Below are 17,728 nucleotides of genomic sequence, written 5' to 3' on the forward strand. Positions count from 1 at the left end.
AGTATTAGCACAGAAAGACTTTCATTAAGATGTAATCTAGATTCAAATGAATTCTTTTTCAGCAACAATTCAAACATTCAAAAGCTTTTCAACTCTTGACTAATAGCTGTGAGAAATAGTGCTTGTTATTAATTAAAATGCAAAACCACCCAAAACTTCTTCTTCTTCGAAGACCTTTACCTCCCAAACTCGCTAAGCTGCCTTTGCATAAGAAGAAAGTTCATACAGGTATGTATATTAATCAGATATGTTATTAACTTTATTTTTCATAGAAAGTTCTCAACCTGCACAGCCCATGATCACAATAGTTAAAGACACTAATAACTAGTAACTGACAAATGTTTGTTGTAAGATGATCGCATCCAATTCAATTCTACAGGTACAGTTGATTCTCATTATTTATGGATTCTGTAAGGACGAATTTACCTAATGGCTAAAATTTATTTGTAGCCCCCAAATCAGTACATTGTTTTGTATTCTCTCTTTTTAACTCAACAATATATCATAAAGAACAGTTCAGAGCAGTATATAAATCGCTTTCTCACTCCTTTTATGATAGGTGAAACTGTGTGCAGGAGGGGTATATATACTATAGTAACTCTCAAGTCATTCTGGATATGCTCATGGCAGTGAAAATACATATATTCCCAGCTGAGGTTGAGCAGGGTACATTCTACCTTCTTGCTTCAGCTCTCATACTGTAAACAACTGTCATTTCCTGGTCTATTTAGTGCCATGTTTTTTTAATATTTGTGCTTTATGTTGGTGATTTCGCTGCCTAAAATGTCCCACAAGCACAAGGCTGAAGTGCTGTCTACTTTTCCTAAGCACAAGAAGGCTCTGACGTGTCTTACAGAGAAAAATATGTGTGTTAGATAAGCGTCCTTCAGGCATGAGTTCAGTGTTAATGTATCAACAATACATATTAAATAAGGTGTCTTTACATAGAAACACATATAAAGCAAGATGATGTATTGATTGGTTGTCCATAATGTTGAGACCAGAGTCTTGCCGGAACCTGACCCTGTAGTTTCCCTAGAAGCCATGGCTCAGTGCTGGATAATTCGGTGTTCATTCAAACTTTAGAGAACTGCTGCAAGTAACAAGAATTGACTATTTATGAGCACAGTGCTAGGGACTGGAGATATAATAGTGAGCAGAATGACTCTGCCAATCTTCTTCACTAGTTACCCTCTGGTGGGATCAAATAATTACATAGTAAATGTAAAATTGCCCTGTGATAAGTGCAAGTACTATGAGGTAAAGATGAACCACTTTTATAACTATAACTTTGTATAATCCTGTAATCCTCTATTTCTGTATATGGTATGTGTGTGTATCTATTGACTCCTTACTTATAAACAATAATAAAGTTAGCATATTTCCTCTTCTTTCCCATTTTTAGTCTCTACTACCTGAGTTTAGCTGATTGGATTATTTTAGTGTCAACATTTATACTGTTAAAATGTGCCTAGTCTATTACTTGATCTACAATGATAAATTATTGCCTCTTGATTTATGGCTGTTAAAGATGTTTAAATCAACACACCTTTACTACTTCCAATTTCCTCTCCCACTTTCCTTACCAACTTTTGTTACATCATTTCTACATTGTCTTTTCTATATTTCTGTAATGTTCTATATTTCTACATTTACACAAAGTTCTGTAATAATAATACCCACAGTTATGTAGATTTACAGCTCACTACCAGTTTGTGTTTTTTTTTTGGTTGTAGTTTTTCCATTCATCTTTTGTTTGAAATTTATGTTCTAGTACAGAGTTTCTCACTATTGACATTTTGGACTGGATAGGTCTTTTTTGTGGGGAGCTCCTCTGCTTTAGGTGCCTTGGAGATTCTATGACCTTGATTATTACCAATCCTGTGTCTCCAAAGGCTCTTGGCAGAGTGCTTTGCACATAGTAGGTGTTCAAAATATTTGTTGAATGAATTAATGAATACTTAAAATGACTGAAGTAAAATCAATAACAATGAATATTCAAACACTGAAATAAAAGCCTGAAATAAATGTCTACAATTTGCATACAATGCTAAATGCCTTAGAGAATTAATGATACAAATGATCTGGTTCCTGACTGTCAGGATCTTTCAAGACTTTCAATTAAGCTTTAAAGATGAGATACACATAAAATTAAAACCTTAAATAGCAGTACAAACCAGCATAGAATTTACATCCAATTAATAGTAAACAGTAGTAGTTCATAAATGTGAGAAAGCACTGGGGCAAGAATGGGGCTTGAACTAAGACATGAGGAATTAGTAAAAGTGGAATGACATCTATTTAATTGTAGAGGAGACCTGTGTAGTTTATGATGACAAAGGAAAGCCTGTTGAAAAAGTAGAAATTTAATATACTAGGAAAAAAAAGAAATCCTGGGGAAAAGTGTCAAAAAATAAGGAATCATGGAATTGAGAAGACAGATATCATCTTCACTGGGAAGGTATCTCTAAATATTCTTGCCTCTTCACCCAGTCAGAGTGCCTTCCTTTATGCTCCCAGAGTGTCCCATACTTACCCCCGTTGAGCACTTAATCATTTTCTAGTATAACTGTTTACCTGCCTAGTTTCTATAGTAAATTGCGAGATCTTTGGTCATAGCAAGGTTAGTGCTGTGCCATCAGCACTGTGTGTACAGCTGGCACATGGTTGGGGTTAAATGTTTGATGAATCAATAAGAACTGTAAGTGTGGATTGTATTAATCTAGAAAGATGGATTGCATGAGGTTTAAGGTAGACTTCGAGAGAAGAAAGGAATTTAAATTGGTTAGCAATAGAAGGTATTCCACACAGTGTGATCAACATAAGAAATGAAGTTACAAATGAGCAGTGTGGTCTTTGTGATTGTCACTAATAATCTGAGTACATAAGAGTTCTCGTTGGGAAGTAATGCGGCATCACACAGTAAGGTTAGGTGAAGTGGATCCAGGTCGCATAGATGTTTATATACCAAACTAAGAAATCTGAATTATCATTAATAAGATTCAGACAATTTGGTGAAAACATGATAAGGCTATGTCAGGAAATCAAGGGGAAAATTAAGTCAATGTAGATTAAGATGATGGCAGTTAAAATCAGAAGGGAAAATCTGGGGGTGAGGGGGTTGATCACTTAACTATGAGAGAAGGTCAAAATGCAATAGCCTGTGTGAAAGCACTTTATAAACTACAAAACCACTCTAATGTTATAATACTTGTAATACTTTGCACTCTACCCACAATTATTTCCTGAGTTGCCACCACCTGGAACAGTGCATAGTGCCCTAGAATGGGAGTCCAGGAACATGAATTCTGGCCTGGGCTCCAACACTAATGTGATATATGGCTTTAGCAAGTCATTAAGCCAGTGGGTCTCATCTTTCTATTCTGAAACAGCAGAACTTAATTAGGCCACTGATTTTCAATCTTTATCTCCACCCTAAACCAAATGAGGCTGGAACATAAATCCATCAGAACAACAGGTCACTTCAATGATTCTCATGGTGGAAAAGGGGAGAGGGGAATGGGAAGAGATGGGTATCAGAGGTTTTGGAGTTGACATACATAATTTGAATAAGGCCTGGAGGTGATTGATTTATATGTGTTAAATATGAGGAATGAGGAATGGGTGGTGTGGTAGACTGAAAAATGACCCCTCAGAAGATATCGACATCTTAATCTCTGGAACCTGTGAATGTTATCTTAATAATTTTTCTTGTTCTCAAGTCTGCTCTGTTTGACATTAACATATCTACTCCAGTCTTCTTTTGATAAATGTTAGTATGGTAAATCTTTCTCTATCCCTTTACTTTTAATTTGTCTTTTTATATTTAAAGCAAGTTTCTTGTAGATAAGATATGGTTAGGTCTTGTTTTTTATCTACTCTGACAGTTTTTGCCTTTTAATTGGTATACTTAGACCATTCACATTTTAATACATTTTTGGTATTTTTGGCTTACTATCTGCCACATTTATAAAGTTTCTATTCATTCCAGTTGTTTCGCTTCTTCTTTAAAATCTTCCCTTATTTTTCTGTTTCTTCTGATTCTAACTGGACTTTTTTTGAATATAACATAGGAGAAAATGTAGATGACCTTGTGTTTGGCAATGACTAGATATGACACCAAAAGAACAATCCATGAAAGAAAATCTGATAAGTTGCACTTATTAAAATTAAAAACTTCCCTATGAAAGACATTGTTACAACAATAAGAAGACAAGCCATGCGCTGGGAGGAAATATTTGCAAAAGAAATATCTCAAGGACTTGCATCCAAAATAAAGAAAGAACTCTTAAACTCAACAATAAGAAAACAACCCAATTAAAAAGTGGGCTAAAGATCTGAAAAAACACCTCACCAAAGAGGATATCCAGAGACCAAATAAGCATATAAAAAAATGCTCAACATCTTACTTGTATGTCATTAGGAAATTGCAAATTAAAACAACAATAAGATACCACTGCAGACCTATTAGAAGAGCTAAAATCCAAAACACTGGCAATACCAAATGCTGGAGAGGAGCAAGAGGAACTCTCATTCATTGCTGGCAGGAATGCAAAGTGGTACAACCATTTTTGAAAACAGTTTGGTAGTTTTGTAAATACAAAGCTAAACATACTCTTACCATACAATCTAGCAAGTGAACTCATAGGTATTTATTTACTCAATTCAAATGAAAACTTATGTCCCCACAAAAACCTACACATGTGTATTTATATCAACTTTATATATAATTGCTCCAAACTGGAAGCAATTCAATAGGTGAATGGATAAACAAATTGTGGTACATCCACACAATGTAATTTTATTTAGTGATAAGAAGAAATGAGCTATTATGCCATATAAAGACATAGAGGACCTTTAACTGCATATTGCTAAGTGAAAGAATCCAGATGAAAAGGTTACAATACTGTAGGATTCCAATTGTATGGAATTCTGGAAAAGCAAAATTATGGAGACAGTAAAATAAATAAATAAATAAATCAGTGGTTGCCAGAGGTTCAGGGAGATGGGAAGAGATGAATAGTTAAAGCACAGAGGATTTTGAGAGTGGTGAAATTATTTTTTATTACACTGTAATGGTGGATGCATGACATTATGCATTTGTCAAAAACCTATAGAACCATACAACACAAAGACATTATGTAAATTATAGACTTTAATTAATCATGTATCAACATTGATTCATTAATTATAATAAATGTACCACACTAATGCCAGATGTTAGAACTGATGAAACTGTGTGCAATAGAGGGGGATACATGGTAACTGTTCTGTCTTGCTCATCTTTTATATTTATCTAAAACTGTCCTAAAATAAAGTCTACTAATTTAATAAAAGTTAAAGAATAAATAAAGGGAAACAACAAACAACAGAGATTAGAGGAGAGGAAGTCAAACTAATGAGTGTAAACCACTTCAGTTTGCCACTGAAAGGAAGGATAAAAGTGGTAGGATGGTGGTGATTGAAAGGAGCTCTGAAGTCTATTTTTGCCCAGTATCATGTTTTGTTTCAATATGCAAGAGAGAAAGTTGAAGGTAGTGGTGCAATCGTTTTATTGAATGAGCTCACTTTGCTTAGTTCCATATAAGCAGGAAGCAAACATTATTCTTCTCCTACTACTGCCCTTGAAATTCACAAGTCACACATCCCTCTCCCAAAGCTTTTCTAGTCACTTTCATCAATTAGCCTTTTCTCATTTTCAGATAATAAGAAATTAGCCCAATCTAAATTGATACCTTCATCTAGGATGGAATCAAACCTTGTTTCTTTTCTCAGCTCAGACTAGGTCTGCTAATTTTTAGACAAACCAAGGGAAACAGAGGTATGGTAAGTTCTTCCACTTTGTTCTTTTATTTCTCTTTTCTAACTCATTATAGTTTTTGACTCCCTTGATTGGTGGGGCTAGGAGTGGCAAAGTGTTAAGGAGTTAAGAGTTAAGGTAAGAAGCAGGCTTCAGTCTCTGTACCTGCCTGAAAGGGCTGGAAATACAGGTCAAGTAGTTTCAAGGATTCTCTTGTTGGGACACAGCACTGGGTGAGCTGGCCCTTTTTTGCTGCTCTGTAGGGGGAACTGGGTAGGGGAGTTGTGAGATGTTATTTTCTTCTTGTGGCATACACTCCTGTTCTCTATAAATGGTTTTCTGTGAATCCATCTCACTTGGATTGAGATGGTGGGAAATTATCCTCCTCCACCCACCATGGGGAGGGAAAGATCAGGGAAACAGATAGCATTCTAATAGTGCTATTCAGAACAAATCCTCTCTCTGACCCCGATCAACCTCTAGCCATCTCTTGTTTGTAGACAACAGGTGGGAGAGAGCGGGACTTGTTTTGGCCATCTCTTTGCAAGTCTTGCCCTAATGAATCTCTTATCTCCTCATTAGAATATAGAAGTCCTCATTATTTATCATACTCAACTGAGACAATAGAAAACAAATGTCATTTAACATTCTGTCTCATAAGAAAGAGAAAGCATATATGATGTAGTGAGATATCTAAGAATGTAGGCACAGTGCATTTTCTGGACATAAGAGAGAAAAGAATACTTACTGTTGTTATAACCTAAATGAACTTGTGCTGCCCTGAAGAATGTTATCATATTCAAAAGATACATTAGTGTGACATCTGGCATTGAAAAGAATTGTAATCTTTACTCAGAGAAGTTATCAAATAAGGAAGAGGTGATGATAAACAGCAAATATTCATCAAAGTTATTTTTACCTATCCATATTGCCAGAGGTTTAGTGGCAATTGTTCAAAAATCTTCTTTTATAATCTCTTCTCCCCATCAATTCTGTTTTTTTAAGAGTAAGCTCTCTATCCTTTCTAATCTAATACAATTTAGCCTCTTCACTTCTCCAATTGCTCATTCAAACTTTATCCCAGTCAGCTAAACAAGAGTCCTGATATCTGAGTGAGTATATACAGAAACATTTTTAGAAGGTGAGAGGGGAGAGTGAATAAAAAATATATTTAAAAAACTATGAATACCAATACATTACAGTTTTTTCCCTGACACCTTGATAAATATAATCTAATTGTGCTTTTTTTTTTCTGGTCTAGCCAACACTGGTAAAACTCTACATGTAAAATTTGCTCAAGAAGAAACCACTTTAATTCAAAGAGATGAAACTAGTTTTCCTGATGTTGTTTCAAGAAATGAATCACAAACCTTTATCACTATCCAAAATCTCTCTCTTGATCATGATGTACAAGAAAGAGTGTCTACTGTTTCAACATCCCCAAAACCATTGAAGAATGTATATTGGAAAATTCCAAAGACTGCTACTGGTTGCATATTTTTTCCAAGTTGCTTTTCAGCTTCCGGTCGAGTTTTTGGAAAAGAAACAAACCAAGTGGAAAGTTTAAGAAAATCAAAAAAGCCATCAAAACTAAAAAATATTTCTGTTGAGAACATGCTAAAAGACATTCTGGTTCTGTCCTCAGCATTCTCCAAACCTTCACATGCCCCTTCCTCAGTTATCACTCCCAACCTCAAGGAAGTTCTGCGTTCTGAGTATCTGCTTTTACCAAAGAGTGAGACCTATACTTTTAAGCGCCCTCTGACAGATTTAAGTTCAACAAGGTCAAGACCTCTTCCAAGGATTATGCCTGTTCAAGCCAAAACACAGCCCTCTCACCATTTACAACAAAATATTAATCATTTTCCTAGTATTATTTTTATGCCAGCACCAGTTTTACCAAGAAAACCTCGAAGACAGTCTGAGATAGGTAAATACATTCTGATCCTAGTTTGGAATAATGGGGTCAAGTAGAGCAAAGGGGAGAGAAGGCATGCAAGCAAATGGTACCCACCTGCCTTGGGTTTGCAGAGTGGGACCGTGGGGTCACTCTTTGCCTATACATTTAATACATGGGCCAGAATGCAGTAACGGAAGTCATGGCCTTACAGGTCTGCCAAGGCCAAAGTAGGTATTTTACCCAGATGTTGGTGGTGGGAACCAATATAAGAGAGTTCAAAGAGTCAGAAAACCTAATATAAAGGAGTAATGAGCATGAAGGTAATCAACAATAGATGAGCTCTAGAAGCAGAATGCCGATGCTGATGGATGCCTTTATGGGAAGATTTCCGTGGATAATTCCAATTCATTAAAAGATGAATAATTATAATGAAATCATAACAGCCTCAACATGAGTTTTCACAAGTATCCAAAGGTTGTCCCTTTTTCTCTTTTTTTCTAGAAAATTCTATAATAGGAAATGAAAATCTAGAAAGTGTTCCAAGGCAAAGCATGCCAACCATACGTGAAGGTAAATGCTCAGCTTATATCATTCTTTTAAAAACTATATATAAGATTATCTCTCTGTAAAAGTATTCATGATTCTGTGTGTTTGTGTATGTGTGTGTGATTCACACATCTCACCTCATTTTCAGTTCCTTAAGCCGTTTACTCAGCAACTATTTTTAAATTATGACTATAAACCAAAGTTTGTACTAATATTGGGAACATATAAACTGGAGTATTCTTAACCTGAGGGGACAGATAGAAATGCAATAACGAAAGTTAACTACTTCCCCTGTGCTAGGCACTGTTCTAAGTGTTTGATCTTGGTTACCTAGCAGAAATAAAGAATCATTTAAAAAAATTATATTTCTAGACCTTACATTACTTCTGTAAACAACTTAAAAAATACAGTGTGTAGTAAACAATTCACAATTCCCAGTCACACAAAGAGAAAGACAAAATAAATGAAAACTAGCAGGAACAGTAAGCAGTAGAAACATACCCATAGGAATTCAAGGTATTAGAATTAGTAGATGTATTTCAAAATAACCCAATGACTTCTGGTTCTGTCCAAGGTTGAGTAGCTTATATTGGATGAGCCCTTTCACTAAAATCATATATTAATACTGCCCAAACTATATAAAACATATTTTGAAGGTATTGGAGAGTAACCATTACAGACATGACTTTAGTGGTTATGATCTTTGAAATAGAAAAGCTCGTGAGTCGGCTCTGCATTTACCTTGAGTTTTGCCAGGGGGCATTTGTGGTTTTGAAGAATAGAGTACAACTAGAAAGTGATAGCATTACTGGATTGAGGCGTTCACAGTCAGACTTTCAGACTGACAGTATAGCTGGGACTCCAAGGGCAAAATCTCAGAGAGGAGAGAAGTGAATCCAAATATCTGCATATAGCCTCCCTTAAGGGTGTTGGGTGATTCCTAAGCTGTGCATGTCCTAAGCAGGACAATATCTAAGAAATACAGCAGAAAACATCAGCTGAGATGCTAAGGATTTTCACAGTTGCCCAGGAGACAGCTATTGAAGTTCAAGCTCTGCCAAAGTGAAGGGGTCTTAGTAAATACCCTGGGCTTTCAGTTGAACACCCAGAGAACCTATGACTTAGGAATAAGAATGCTGTCCTAGAGAAAGGACAAAAGTAAAATAGATTATCCCAACAAAGCTCAAAACCAGTCTTTGATAAATCAAAGTAATGCTTTCTGCCTAATTAAAGAAAACCTAGCACTTGTTAGAGAGAGACAGCATTACCCAATCCCTTTCAATTTTCATCCACAATGTTAGCATTAAATTTAAAAAACTACAAGGCATCTTAAAAGCAGGATAAAATGTCTGAAAATCAGTAGAAAAAACAAACAATAGAAACAGATCCATAGATTCATATATTGGATGGCGTTTTCAACCAAGGATTTAAAATGACTAATGATTACTATATTCAATAAAAAAAAAAGTTGGAGAATTTTGCCAGAGAACTGAAATTTTTGTTTTAAAAATAAGAGTAAAAAATGCCATATGATTTCACTTATATGTGGAATCTAAACAACAAAATAAATTAACAAACTTTATAGATACAGAGATCATTTTGATGGTTGCCAGATGGGAGCAGAGGTCAGGGATGGGTGAAAAAGGAAGAGAGATTAAGAAGTATAAATTGGTAATTACAAAATAGTCATGGGGATGTAAATTATAGCATAAGGAATATAGTCAATAGTATTGTAATGTATGGTGTCAGATGGGTACTAGATTTATCAGGGTAATCACTTCATAAATTATATAAATGTCTAATCACTATGCTGTATACCTGAAATGAATATAATATTGTATGTCAATGGTAATTTGAAAATAAAACACTATTTAAAAAAAAGAGCCAAATAAAATTCTGGAACAGAAGAAAATAACATAACTATTTAATAATTCAATAGATGTGTTTAATTTGAGATATACACAGAACACTCCAACCATAGAAATTTCATCCCCCCCCAGTTTTATTGAGATATAATTGACATATAACACTGTTTAAGGTGTATAAATTTAAGGTGTACAACATGGTTATCTGATATATGTATATATTATGAAATGGTTACCACAATCAGTTTAGTTAACATCCATCACTGCACACAGTTATAATTTTTTTCTTTTGATGAGAACTTTTAAGATTTACTCTCTTAGCAACTTTCAAATATACAATAATTATTAACTACAGCAATCGTAGGAATTTTTGAGCTCACTATTTCTTCTACTAGTTCTGTATCACCATCTATGATATAAATTAAGTGCTGGGTCTTTTCCATGTCATAAGCCTAAATGAGTCATGCTGCCATTTCTGATTTCTTAAATTTATTCTACCCTGGTTGTTTCCTCTTTGAAAAGTTTCAGGTGAGTTTAAGGGTTCTTCGATTCTTCAGAGATCTATCAAGGAATTTCTAACCACCTCTCCACCTCCATCTCCCTCCTTTCCACTTAAAACCAAATGCTGGCCTTAGTCCGTGAGGGTGAGTGATCTGGGAGCAGGCTACAGGTTTATGTCTTAACTCGTCTTTCCTTCTTGTCTCATTTCCTCTCCGAAGGCAAGGAATCTATGTCATGTCATATATCATTCTTTATTCTGTGGTTAACTTTCACATCTATTGACTGAAATGGGCACACAATGTCTACTTTAGAAATTAAAAACTGAACATTGTTTTCTTTGTTCTAGGATGCATTATTACCTCATTAAAGCAATGGCATAAAAATTACTGAGACTGTAAAGTATGTTGCTGCAAGTAATGCAGCAAGAATGGCTGGAATGTAAAAAGTATTTCATCAGATTTCAAAATACTTTCCTGCCACACTTGGGTGTATACTTGGAACTGTCCATTTTTGTTTTCTGTTTTAGGTGTCTTTTCTTTCTTTTTTTTAATTAAATTTATTGTAATGACATTGGTTAATAAGATTATATTAGTTTCAAGTGCACAATACTATAATACATAATCTATATGTTATACTGTGTATTCATTACCCAAAGTTTAGTCTCATTCTATCACCATATAATTTTTGACATTTACCCTCTTCAACCTCCCACCTTCTTTTCACTCTAGTAACCACCATACTGTTGTCTGTGTCAATGAGGTATTTCTTTTGTTTGTTTCATTTGTTCATTTGTTGCTTTCTGTTTTATATCCCACATATGAGTGGAATCATATGATTCTTATCCGTTTCTGTCTGACTTATTTTGCTTAGCATCCCAAGATCCATCCATGTTGTTGCAAATGGCAACATTTCATCATTTCTTATGGCTGAGGAGTCTTCCATTGTATATATATATATATATATATATATATATATATATATATATATATATATATATATATATATATACCACATCTTCTTTATCCAATCATCCATTGAAGGAATCTTGGGTTGTTTCCATGTCTTGGCCACCGGGAATAATGCTGCAGTGATCATAGGGGTACATATACTTTTAAGGACAAATGTTTTCAAATTTTTCAGGTAGATACCCAGAAGAGGGATTGCTGGGTCATATAGTAGCTCTATTCTTAAATTTTTTTTTCAGATTTTTATTGGGGAATTGGGGGATGGGAACAGCGCTGGGGAATTGGGGAAAGGGGAACAGACAAGTTGCTGTCATTTTGTTCTTCAGTCTAGTTGTGGAGGACGTTGCTTCACTGGCCAAGTTGGCATCATCATTGCACTCTTCCCGGGCGAGGCAGATCAGTCGCCAGCTTCTGGACGGCCGCTCACAGTGGCTGCTGGCCACAGACAGTAGCCCATGGCAACCCACTGCACCAGGGGCTGCAGCCTATGCCGATGCCGGAGACTCAGGCAGCCCAGCTCCAGGTTGAGCTGTTGTTCAGCATCTTAGCTGTAGAGGGCAATGTCACTGGCCCTCATATGTGGGATCCGAACCAGGGCCCGCTGGCGTCCCAAGCCAGCTCTTAACCAACGTGCCACTTGGCCGGCCCTCTATTCTTAATTTTTTAAGGACGCCCCCCCATACTGTTTTCCATAGTGGCTGTACCAATTGACATTCCCACCTGCAGTGTATGAGGGTTCTTTTTCCTCCACAGCCTCTCCAACACTTGTTATTACTCGTCTTGTTGATAATAACAATTCTAACAGGTGTGAGGTGGTATCTCATAGTGAAATTGAGCATATTTTCATATATCTATTGGCCATTTGTATGTCTTCTTGGAAGAAGTGTCTGTTCAGGTCCTCTGTCCATTTTTTAATAGGACTGTTTGTTTTTTTGTTCTTCAATTGAATAAGTTCTTTACATATTTCGGATATTAGCCCCTGATTGGAGGTATTGGTTGCAAATATCTTCTCCCATTTGGTTGTTGCCTTTTTGTTTTGTTGCAGGTTTCTTTTCCTAGTTGCCTTGCTCATAATTTTGTATCTTTTTGTCTTTTTGTTTCTGGTAGAACTCCCTTTAGTATTTCTTGTAATGCAGCTCGTGTGGTTGTAAATTTCCTCAGCTTCTTTATGTCTGGAAAAGTCTTTATTTGTTCTTCATATCTAAAGGATAACTCTCTGGATATATTCTTATTGGCTGGTCATTTCTGTCCTTCAATAATTTGAATATTTGATTTCACTATCCTCTAGCTTATAGGGTTTCTGATGAAAAAAAAATCCAATGATAATCTAAAGGGGTTTCCTTTATAGGTTATCATATATTTTTCTCTGGCTGCCTTGAGAATTCTTTCTTGTTTGTTAATTTTTGGCAGTTTTAATATAATGTGCCTTGGAGAAAGTCTTTTTGCATTGAGGTAATTAGGTATTCTGTTAGGTTCTTGTATTCGAGGATCCAGCTCTTTCCATAGGTTTGGGAAGTTTTCATCAATTATTTGTTTAAATAGGCTCCCTTTCTCCTGCTCTTTGCCTTCTGGCATGTCCATTATTCTTACATTGCTTTTTCTAATGAAGTCAGATAGTTCTCGTAGAGTTCTTATATATATATTTTTTTTTACTTTCAATTTTCTCTTCTTCTACCTGAGTCATTACTAGATTTCTGTCTTATATGTCACTAATTATTTTTTTTCCTCCATATGGTCTTCTCTATTTCCTAAGCTCATTAGTTCATTCTTCATTTCTTTTATTGAGCTCTTCAGTTCCAGAATTTCTCTTTGTTTTTTGTTGTTTGTTTGTTTGTTTATAGCATCAAACTCTTTGTTAAAATACTCCTTTTGTTCATTATTTTAATTTCTTAGTTTGTTGAATTGCCTTTCTCAGTTTTCTTGTATCTCATTGATTTTATTCAGAACTGTAATCTTGAATTCTCTGTCATTTAAATCACATATTTCCATGTCTTTAAGTTTATTTTCTCATTTATGAATTTCCTTGTTATCTTGGTAATTAATTGTGCTTGATGTGTTATTTCCCTGACTGAGCATTTGTGGGAGTGAAAGCTGCCTTTTAAGAATTTTACACTTCACTATTTAGCAGGTTGATAAGTAGAGGTCTTTTTTTTATTTTCCAGTAGGTGGCACTGAAGTGCAAGTTTTTATTTTATTTTTACCTGCACTGGGGCTTCTGGGATGTCTGGGGGTGATGGGGGGATGGGGGAGCAGTGTCACCTTGGCTATGGAAAACACTTTGTATTCCCCAGGAGATGGGCATCCCCTTACAACCCAGTCACCTCGTCTCAGGGCACCATTCCCATGAATTGGAAGTTGTGGACTATGGGTCTCCTTTGTGTTCCTTGTGCCAAGACAGGCCATTTTTTATGGACGGTGAAATCCAAAAGGGACATTATAAAGTAAATATAGATGATCTCTGTTTGGCTAACTCCTGAGTTGTTTGGGGTTTTTTTTTTTTTTCCTTTCTTGCTTGGGGTCTTTAAACTGAGCCAAGAGCCGAAATATATTCGGCATTTGAATCATGCATTAAGGTAATGTTAGGGGGGAAAGCGAGGTTGCTCCTTGAGAGGTGATGTCTATCTGAGTGATGCTTACATGATGTCCTTTTTTTACGTTTGTGAAGCAAGAAGTTGTTTGTGTAATTCACGGTAAAAATTTTAAAAAGTATTTTTACGTGTAGTATAAGAAGACTGAGACTGATGGAATCCAAATTATCCAGGTAGAAATATATAAGCATATGGTTTTCTTTTAGAAAGACAATTGTGCTATCTAATATTAACTACAATAACAACAACACCCACTGAGACTGGGTGGGTGAGGGTTATGGGAACCTCTTCTAGAGCATATCTACCAGTAACCTATTTATGATGACTCATTATTATCATGACATAAGTACATTTTAAATTTCAATCTATGTGATGACACATTTGTTTCATGGATTGCTTTGTTTATTTAGGTTTCGTTAAAACTAGAAAAAGAGATGAATCAGAGGCAAATGTTATACGTGGTGATGGTTTTAAGACTGTTGCAGCAACACGATATGAAACAATAACAGCCATGACCAACCTGGCCATAATAAACTGTCAAATGTATGGAAGAAATGCACTTAATCTTATGGTATGCTAAATGCATTTAATGGCAATTCCTGTTGTATTATCAATTATTTGGTTTAGGTTTCCTAACTTAGGTTAGTTTTCCTAGTATTAAAAAGATCTTTCTTGTTGCAATAGAGATTTCTCAAGAGCACATTCAAATTACATCTCTAAACCTCTTTGTCCTAGTTTGCTTTCATTCCAGTGTTTAAAAAATTCTCATATCCAAAGCAGTTATAGTGCTTTTACCATTACCTAGTAAATTAAGAAAAATGAGATTTAGAGTTATCATATTTTTAAGTTATCAACAATCTTTGGCCTTTGTGCCAAATCTAGCACTAGGCTAGATTTTCACTGAACACAAGCCTAGTATGATGAATAACAATAATAATTGTTACCATTTATTAAGCACCCACTATGTGCAAAGCAAATGTTACTCTTAAAATTTATAATTAAGCAAAGTAGGTATTATAATCTTCCTTTTACATATGAGGGCACTGAGGCCCAAAGAAAAGTAACATGCACAAGATAACACAGCAAAGAAGTGGCAGAGCCTGGCTTTGAACCTAGAATACTTTGTCCTCAAAAATCTATGCTATTTATATTAAGTTTATTTTTAAATAAGTTCAAACTCATTAAAAATTGCAAAAATAGGAAAAGTTGCAGGGAGAGTTTCTTTGGGAAATTAGGACATTCAAAAATGCCCATCTATACTGCGGAATTTAGAAAGCTATGTGCTTGCCCAGGACAGGATGCATTCTCAGAAAAGACCTGAGAAGACCCTAAGTTTTTACCTCTGCTGATCTGTAGGTGCAGCGCAAGTGGGAAGTAAAGGCTAAGGCAGCGTTTTAAATGGCCTGGCTAAGCACTGAAGGGATGCTCTTGCACAGAGTCAATCTGAACAAACTTGGAGAAGTATTGTTCTCTCTCTCTCTCTCTCTCTCTCTCTCTCTCTCTCTGTCTGTCTGTCTGTCTCTCTCTGTCTCTCTCTGTCTCTCTCTCTCTGTCTCTCTCTCTCTCTCCCTTCCTCCCTCCCTCCCTCCCTCCTGGCATTCAAGGGACTCTATGTCAAAACACTAACTGAACACAAGCTAAAGGAGCAGAGATTTTAAAAACAACACATAAAAAAGGATACAGACTAAATAAAAATAATTTATAAAACTCACTGACCAGAGCAACAGCTACATCCCGCACCAAGCAATAAAAACAAACCCTGAGAATAGGAAACAATTTGATTTTAAAAATTACTACATTATAATTTTCAGAGTCCAGTTATCAACAAAAATCATAGAATATGCAAAGAAATAATAAATGTGGCTCATTCACAGAGCAAATTAACAAAAACTATTGCTGAGGAAGCATAGACATTGTACTTACTAGAAAAAAGACTTTAAATCAGCTATCTTAAATATACTCAAATAGCTAAATGGAATCATGAAAAAAAAGCTAAAAAAACCCCAGGACAGTTATATGTGAACAGAGATTATCAATAAGGAGATAGAAATTACAAAAAAGAACCAAAAAGAAATTGTGGAGCTGAAAAATAAAATAACCAAAATGAAAAACCCACAGAAAAGTTTAAATAGTGGATTTGAATAGGCAGACAGAAGAATTAAAGAACTGGAAGATAGGTCAATTGAAATAATCAGGATAAACTGAAAGAAAAAAGAATGAAGAAAAATGAACAGAGCCTAAGGGACCTGTGAGACACCATCAAGTGTACCAACAAATACATAATGGGAGTCCCAGGAGAAGAGTAGAGAGAGAAAAGGGCAGAAAGAATGTTGGAAGAAATAATGGCCAAAACCTCCACAAATTTGATTAAAGACACAAATCTATACATCCTAGAAGCTTAACAAACTACAAGAAGGATAAACTTAAAGAGGTCCAACTAAGACACATTATAATCAAAATTTCAAAAGCCAGAGAGAATCTTGAAAGCAGCAAGAAAGGAATGATTTGTCATGTATAAATGGCAAACTAATAACCAAATTTCCATCAGAAACCATGAAAGTCAAAAAGTGATGAAAGAAAAGCATTCTCTCAAGCAAGAATTCTATATCGACAAAATTATCCTTCAAATACAAATGAGAAATTAAGATGTTCCCAGATAAAGTAAAGTTGATAGAGTTGGTTATTGTTATACCTGCCCTACATGAAATGCTAAAAAGAGTCCTTCAGACATTAGACAGCAATTCAAAGCCTTAAGAAGAATTAAAGGAATCTGGTAAAGGTAAATATAGGTAAGTATAAAAGTCAGTATTATTCTATTTTCAATTTGTAAAAGTTTCTTTTATTCCTATATTATTTAAAATACAGATACATAAAATAATAATTATAAGTCTATGTTAGTAGACACAATGTATAAAGATGTAATTTGTGAATTTGTGACAGAATAACATAAACTGTGTATGGAGGGAGGAGATGGAGTCGGATAGGAACAAAGATTTTTTGTGTTATTGAAGTTAACTTGGTATCAATCCAACTAGATTGTTATAAATTTAGGATGTCAATTGTAATCTCAAAATTGTAACCACTACTGAGAAACTATCTTAAAAATATACATGAAAGGGAATGAGAAGGGAATCAATATGGCATATGACAAAAAAAATTATTAAACACCCAAAAGTAAACAAGTACCAACAAAAAAACAAACAAAATTCTGGAAAAGGTAAAACTCTGGAGACTAAAAATTTCAGTGATTGACAGCAGTGTGGCAGTGAGAAGGAAAAATGAATTAGAGGAGCACAGGGGATTTTTTAGGACAGTGATTTATTCTGTATGACACTGTAATAATGGATACATTTCATTTTACATTTGTCAAAACCCATAGAATATACAACACAAAGTCTGAACTCTAACATAAATTATGGACTTGGGTTAATAATGATGCACTGATGCTGGTTCGTTCATCATAACAAATATACTGGTGTGTGAGACGTTGATTTGGGGGGGAAGTTATGGGTATATGTGGGGAAGTGGTATGTGGAGAAGAAAGATCTTGAATCAATGACTAT

General features: G+C 35.2%; 1 protein-coding gene across 1 annotated transcript in view; it reads left to right on the forward strand.

The window, feature by feature from the left end:
- Positions 1–17,728, forward strand: part of LRRC63 (leucine rich repeat containing 63) — a 50,884-nt gene continuing 33,156 nt past the window's right edge. Inside the window, exons 1-4 of the mRNA XM_019658705.1 lie at positions 1–228; positions 7,062–7,730; positions 8,202–8,270; positions 14,576–14,736. Of these exons, the coding sequence (XP_019514250.1) occupies positions 138–228; positions 7,062–7,730; positions 8,202–8,270; positions 14,576–14,736 (990 nt within the window). The 5' untranslated portion in view covers positions 1–137. The remainder of the gene's footprint in view (positions 229–7,061; positions 7,731–8,201; positions 8,271–14,575; positions 14,737–17,728) is intronic.

The sequence above is a fragment of the Hipposideros armiger genome, unplaced genomic scaffold (genome assembly GCF_001890085.2).
Source record: "Hipposideros armiger isolate ML-2016 unplaced genomic scaffold, ASM189008v1 scaffold_287, whole genome shotgun sequence".
NCBI classification, from domain to species: Eukaryota; Metazoa; Chordata; class Mammalia; order Chiroptera; family Hipposideridae; genus Hipposideros; species Hipposideros armiger.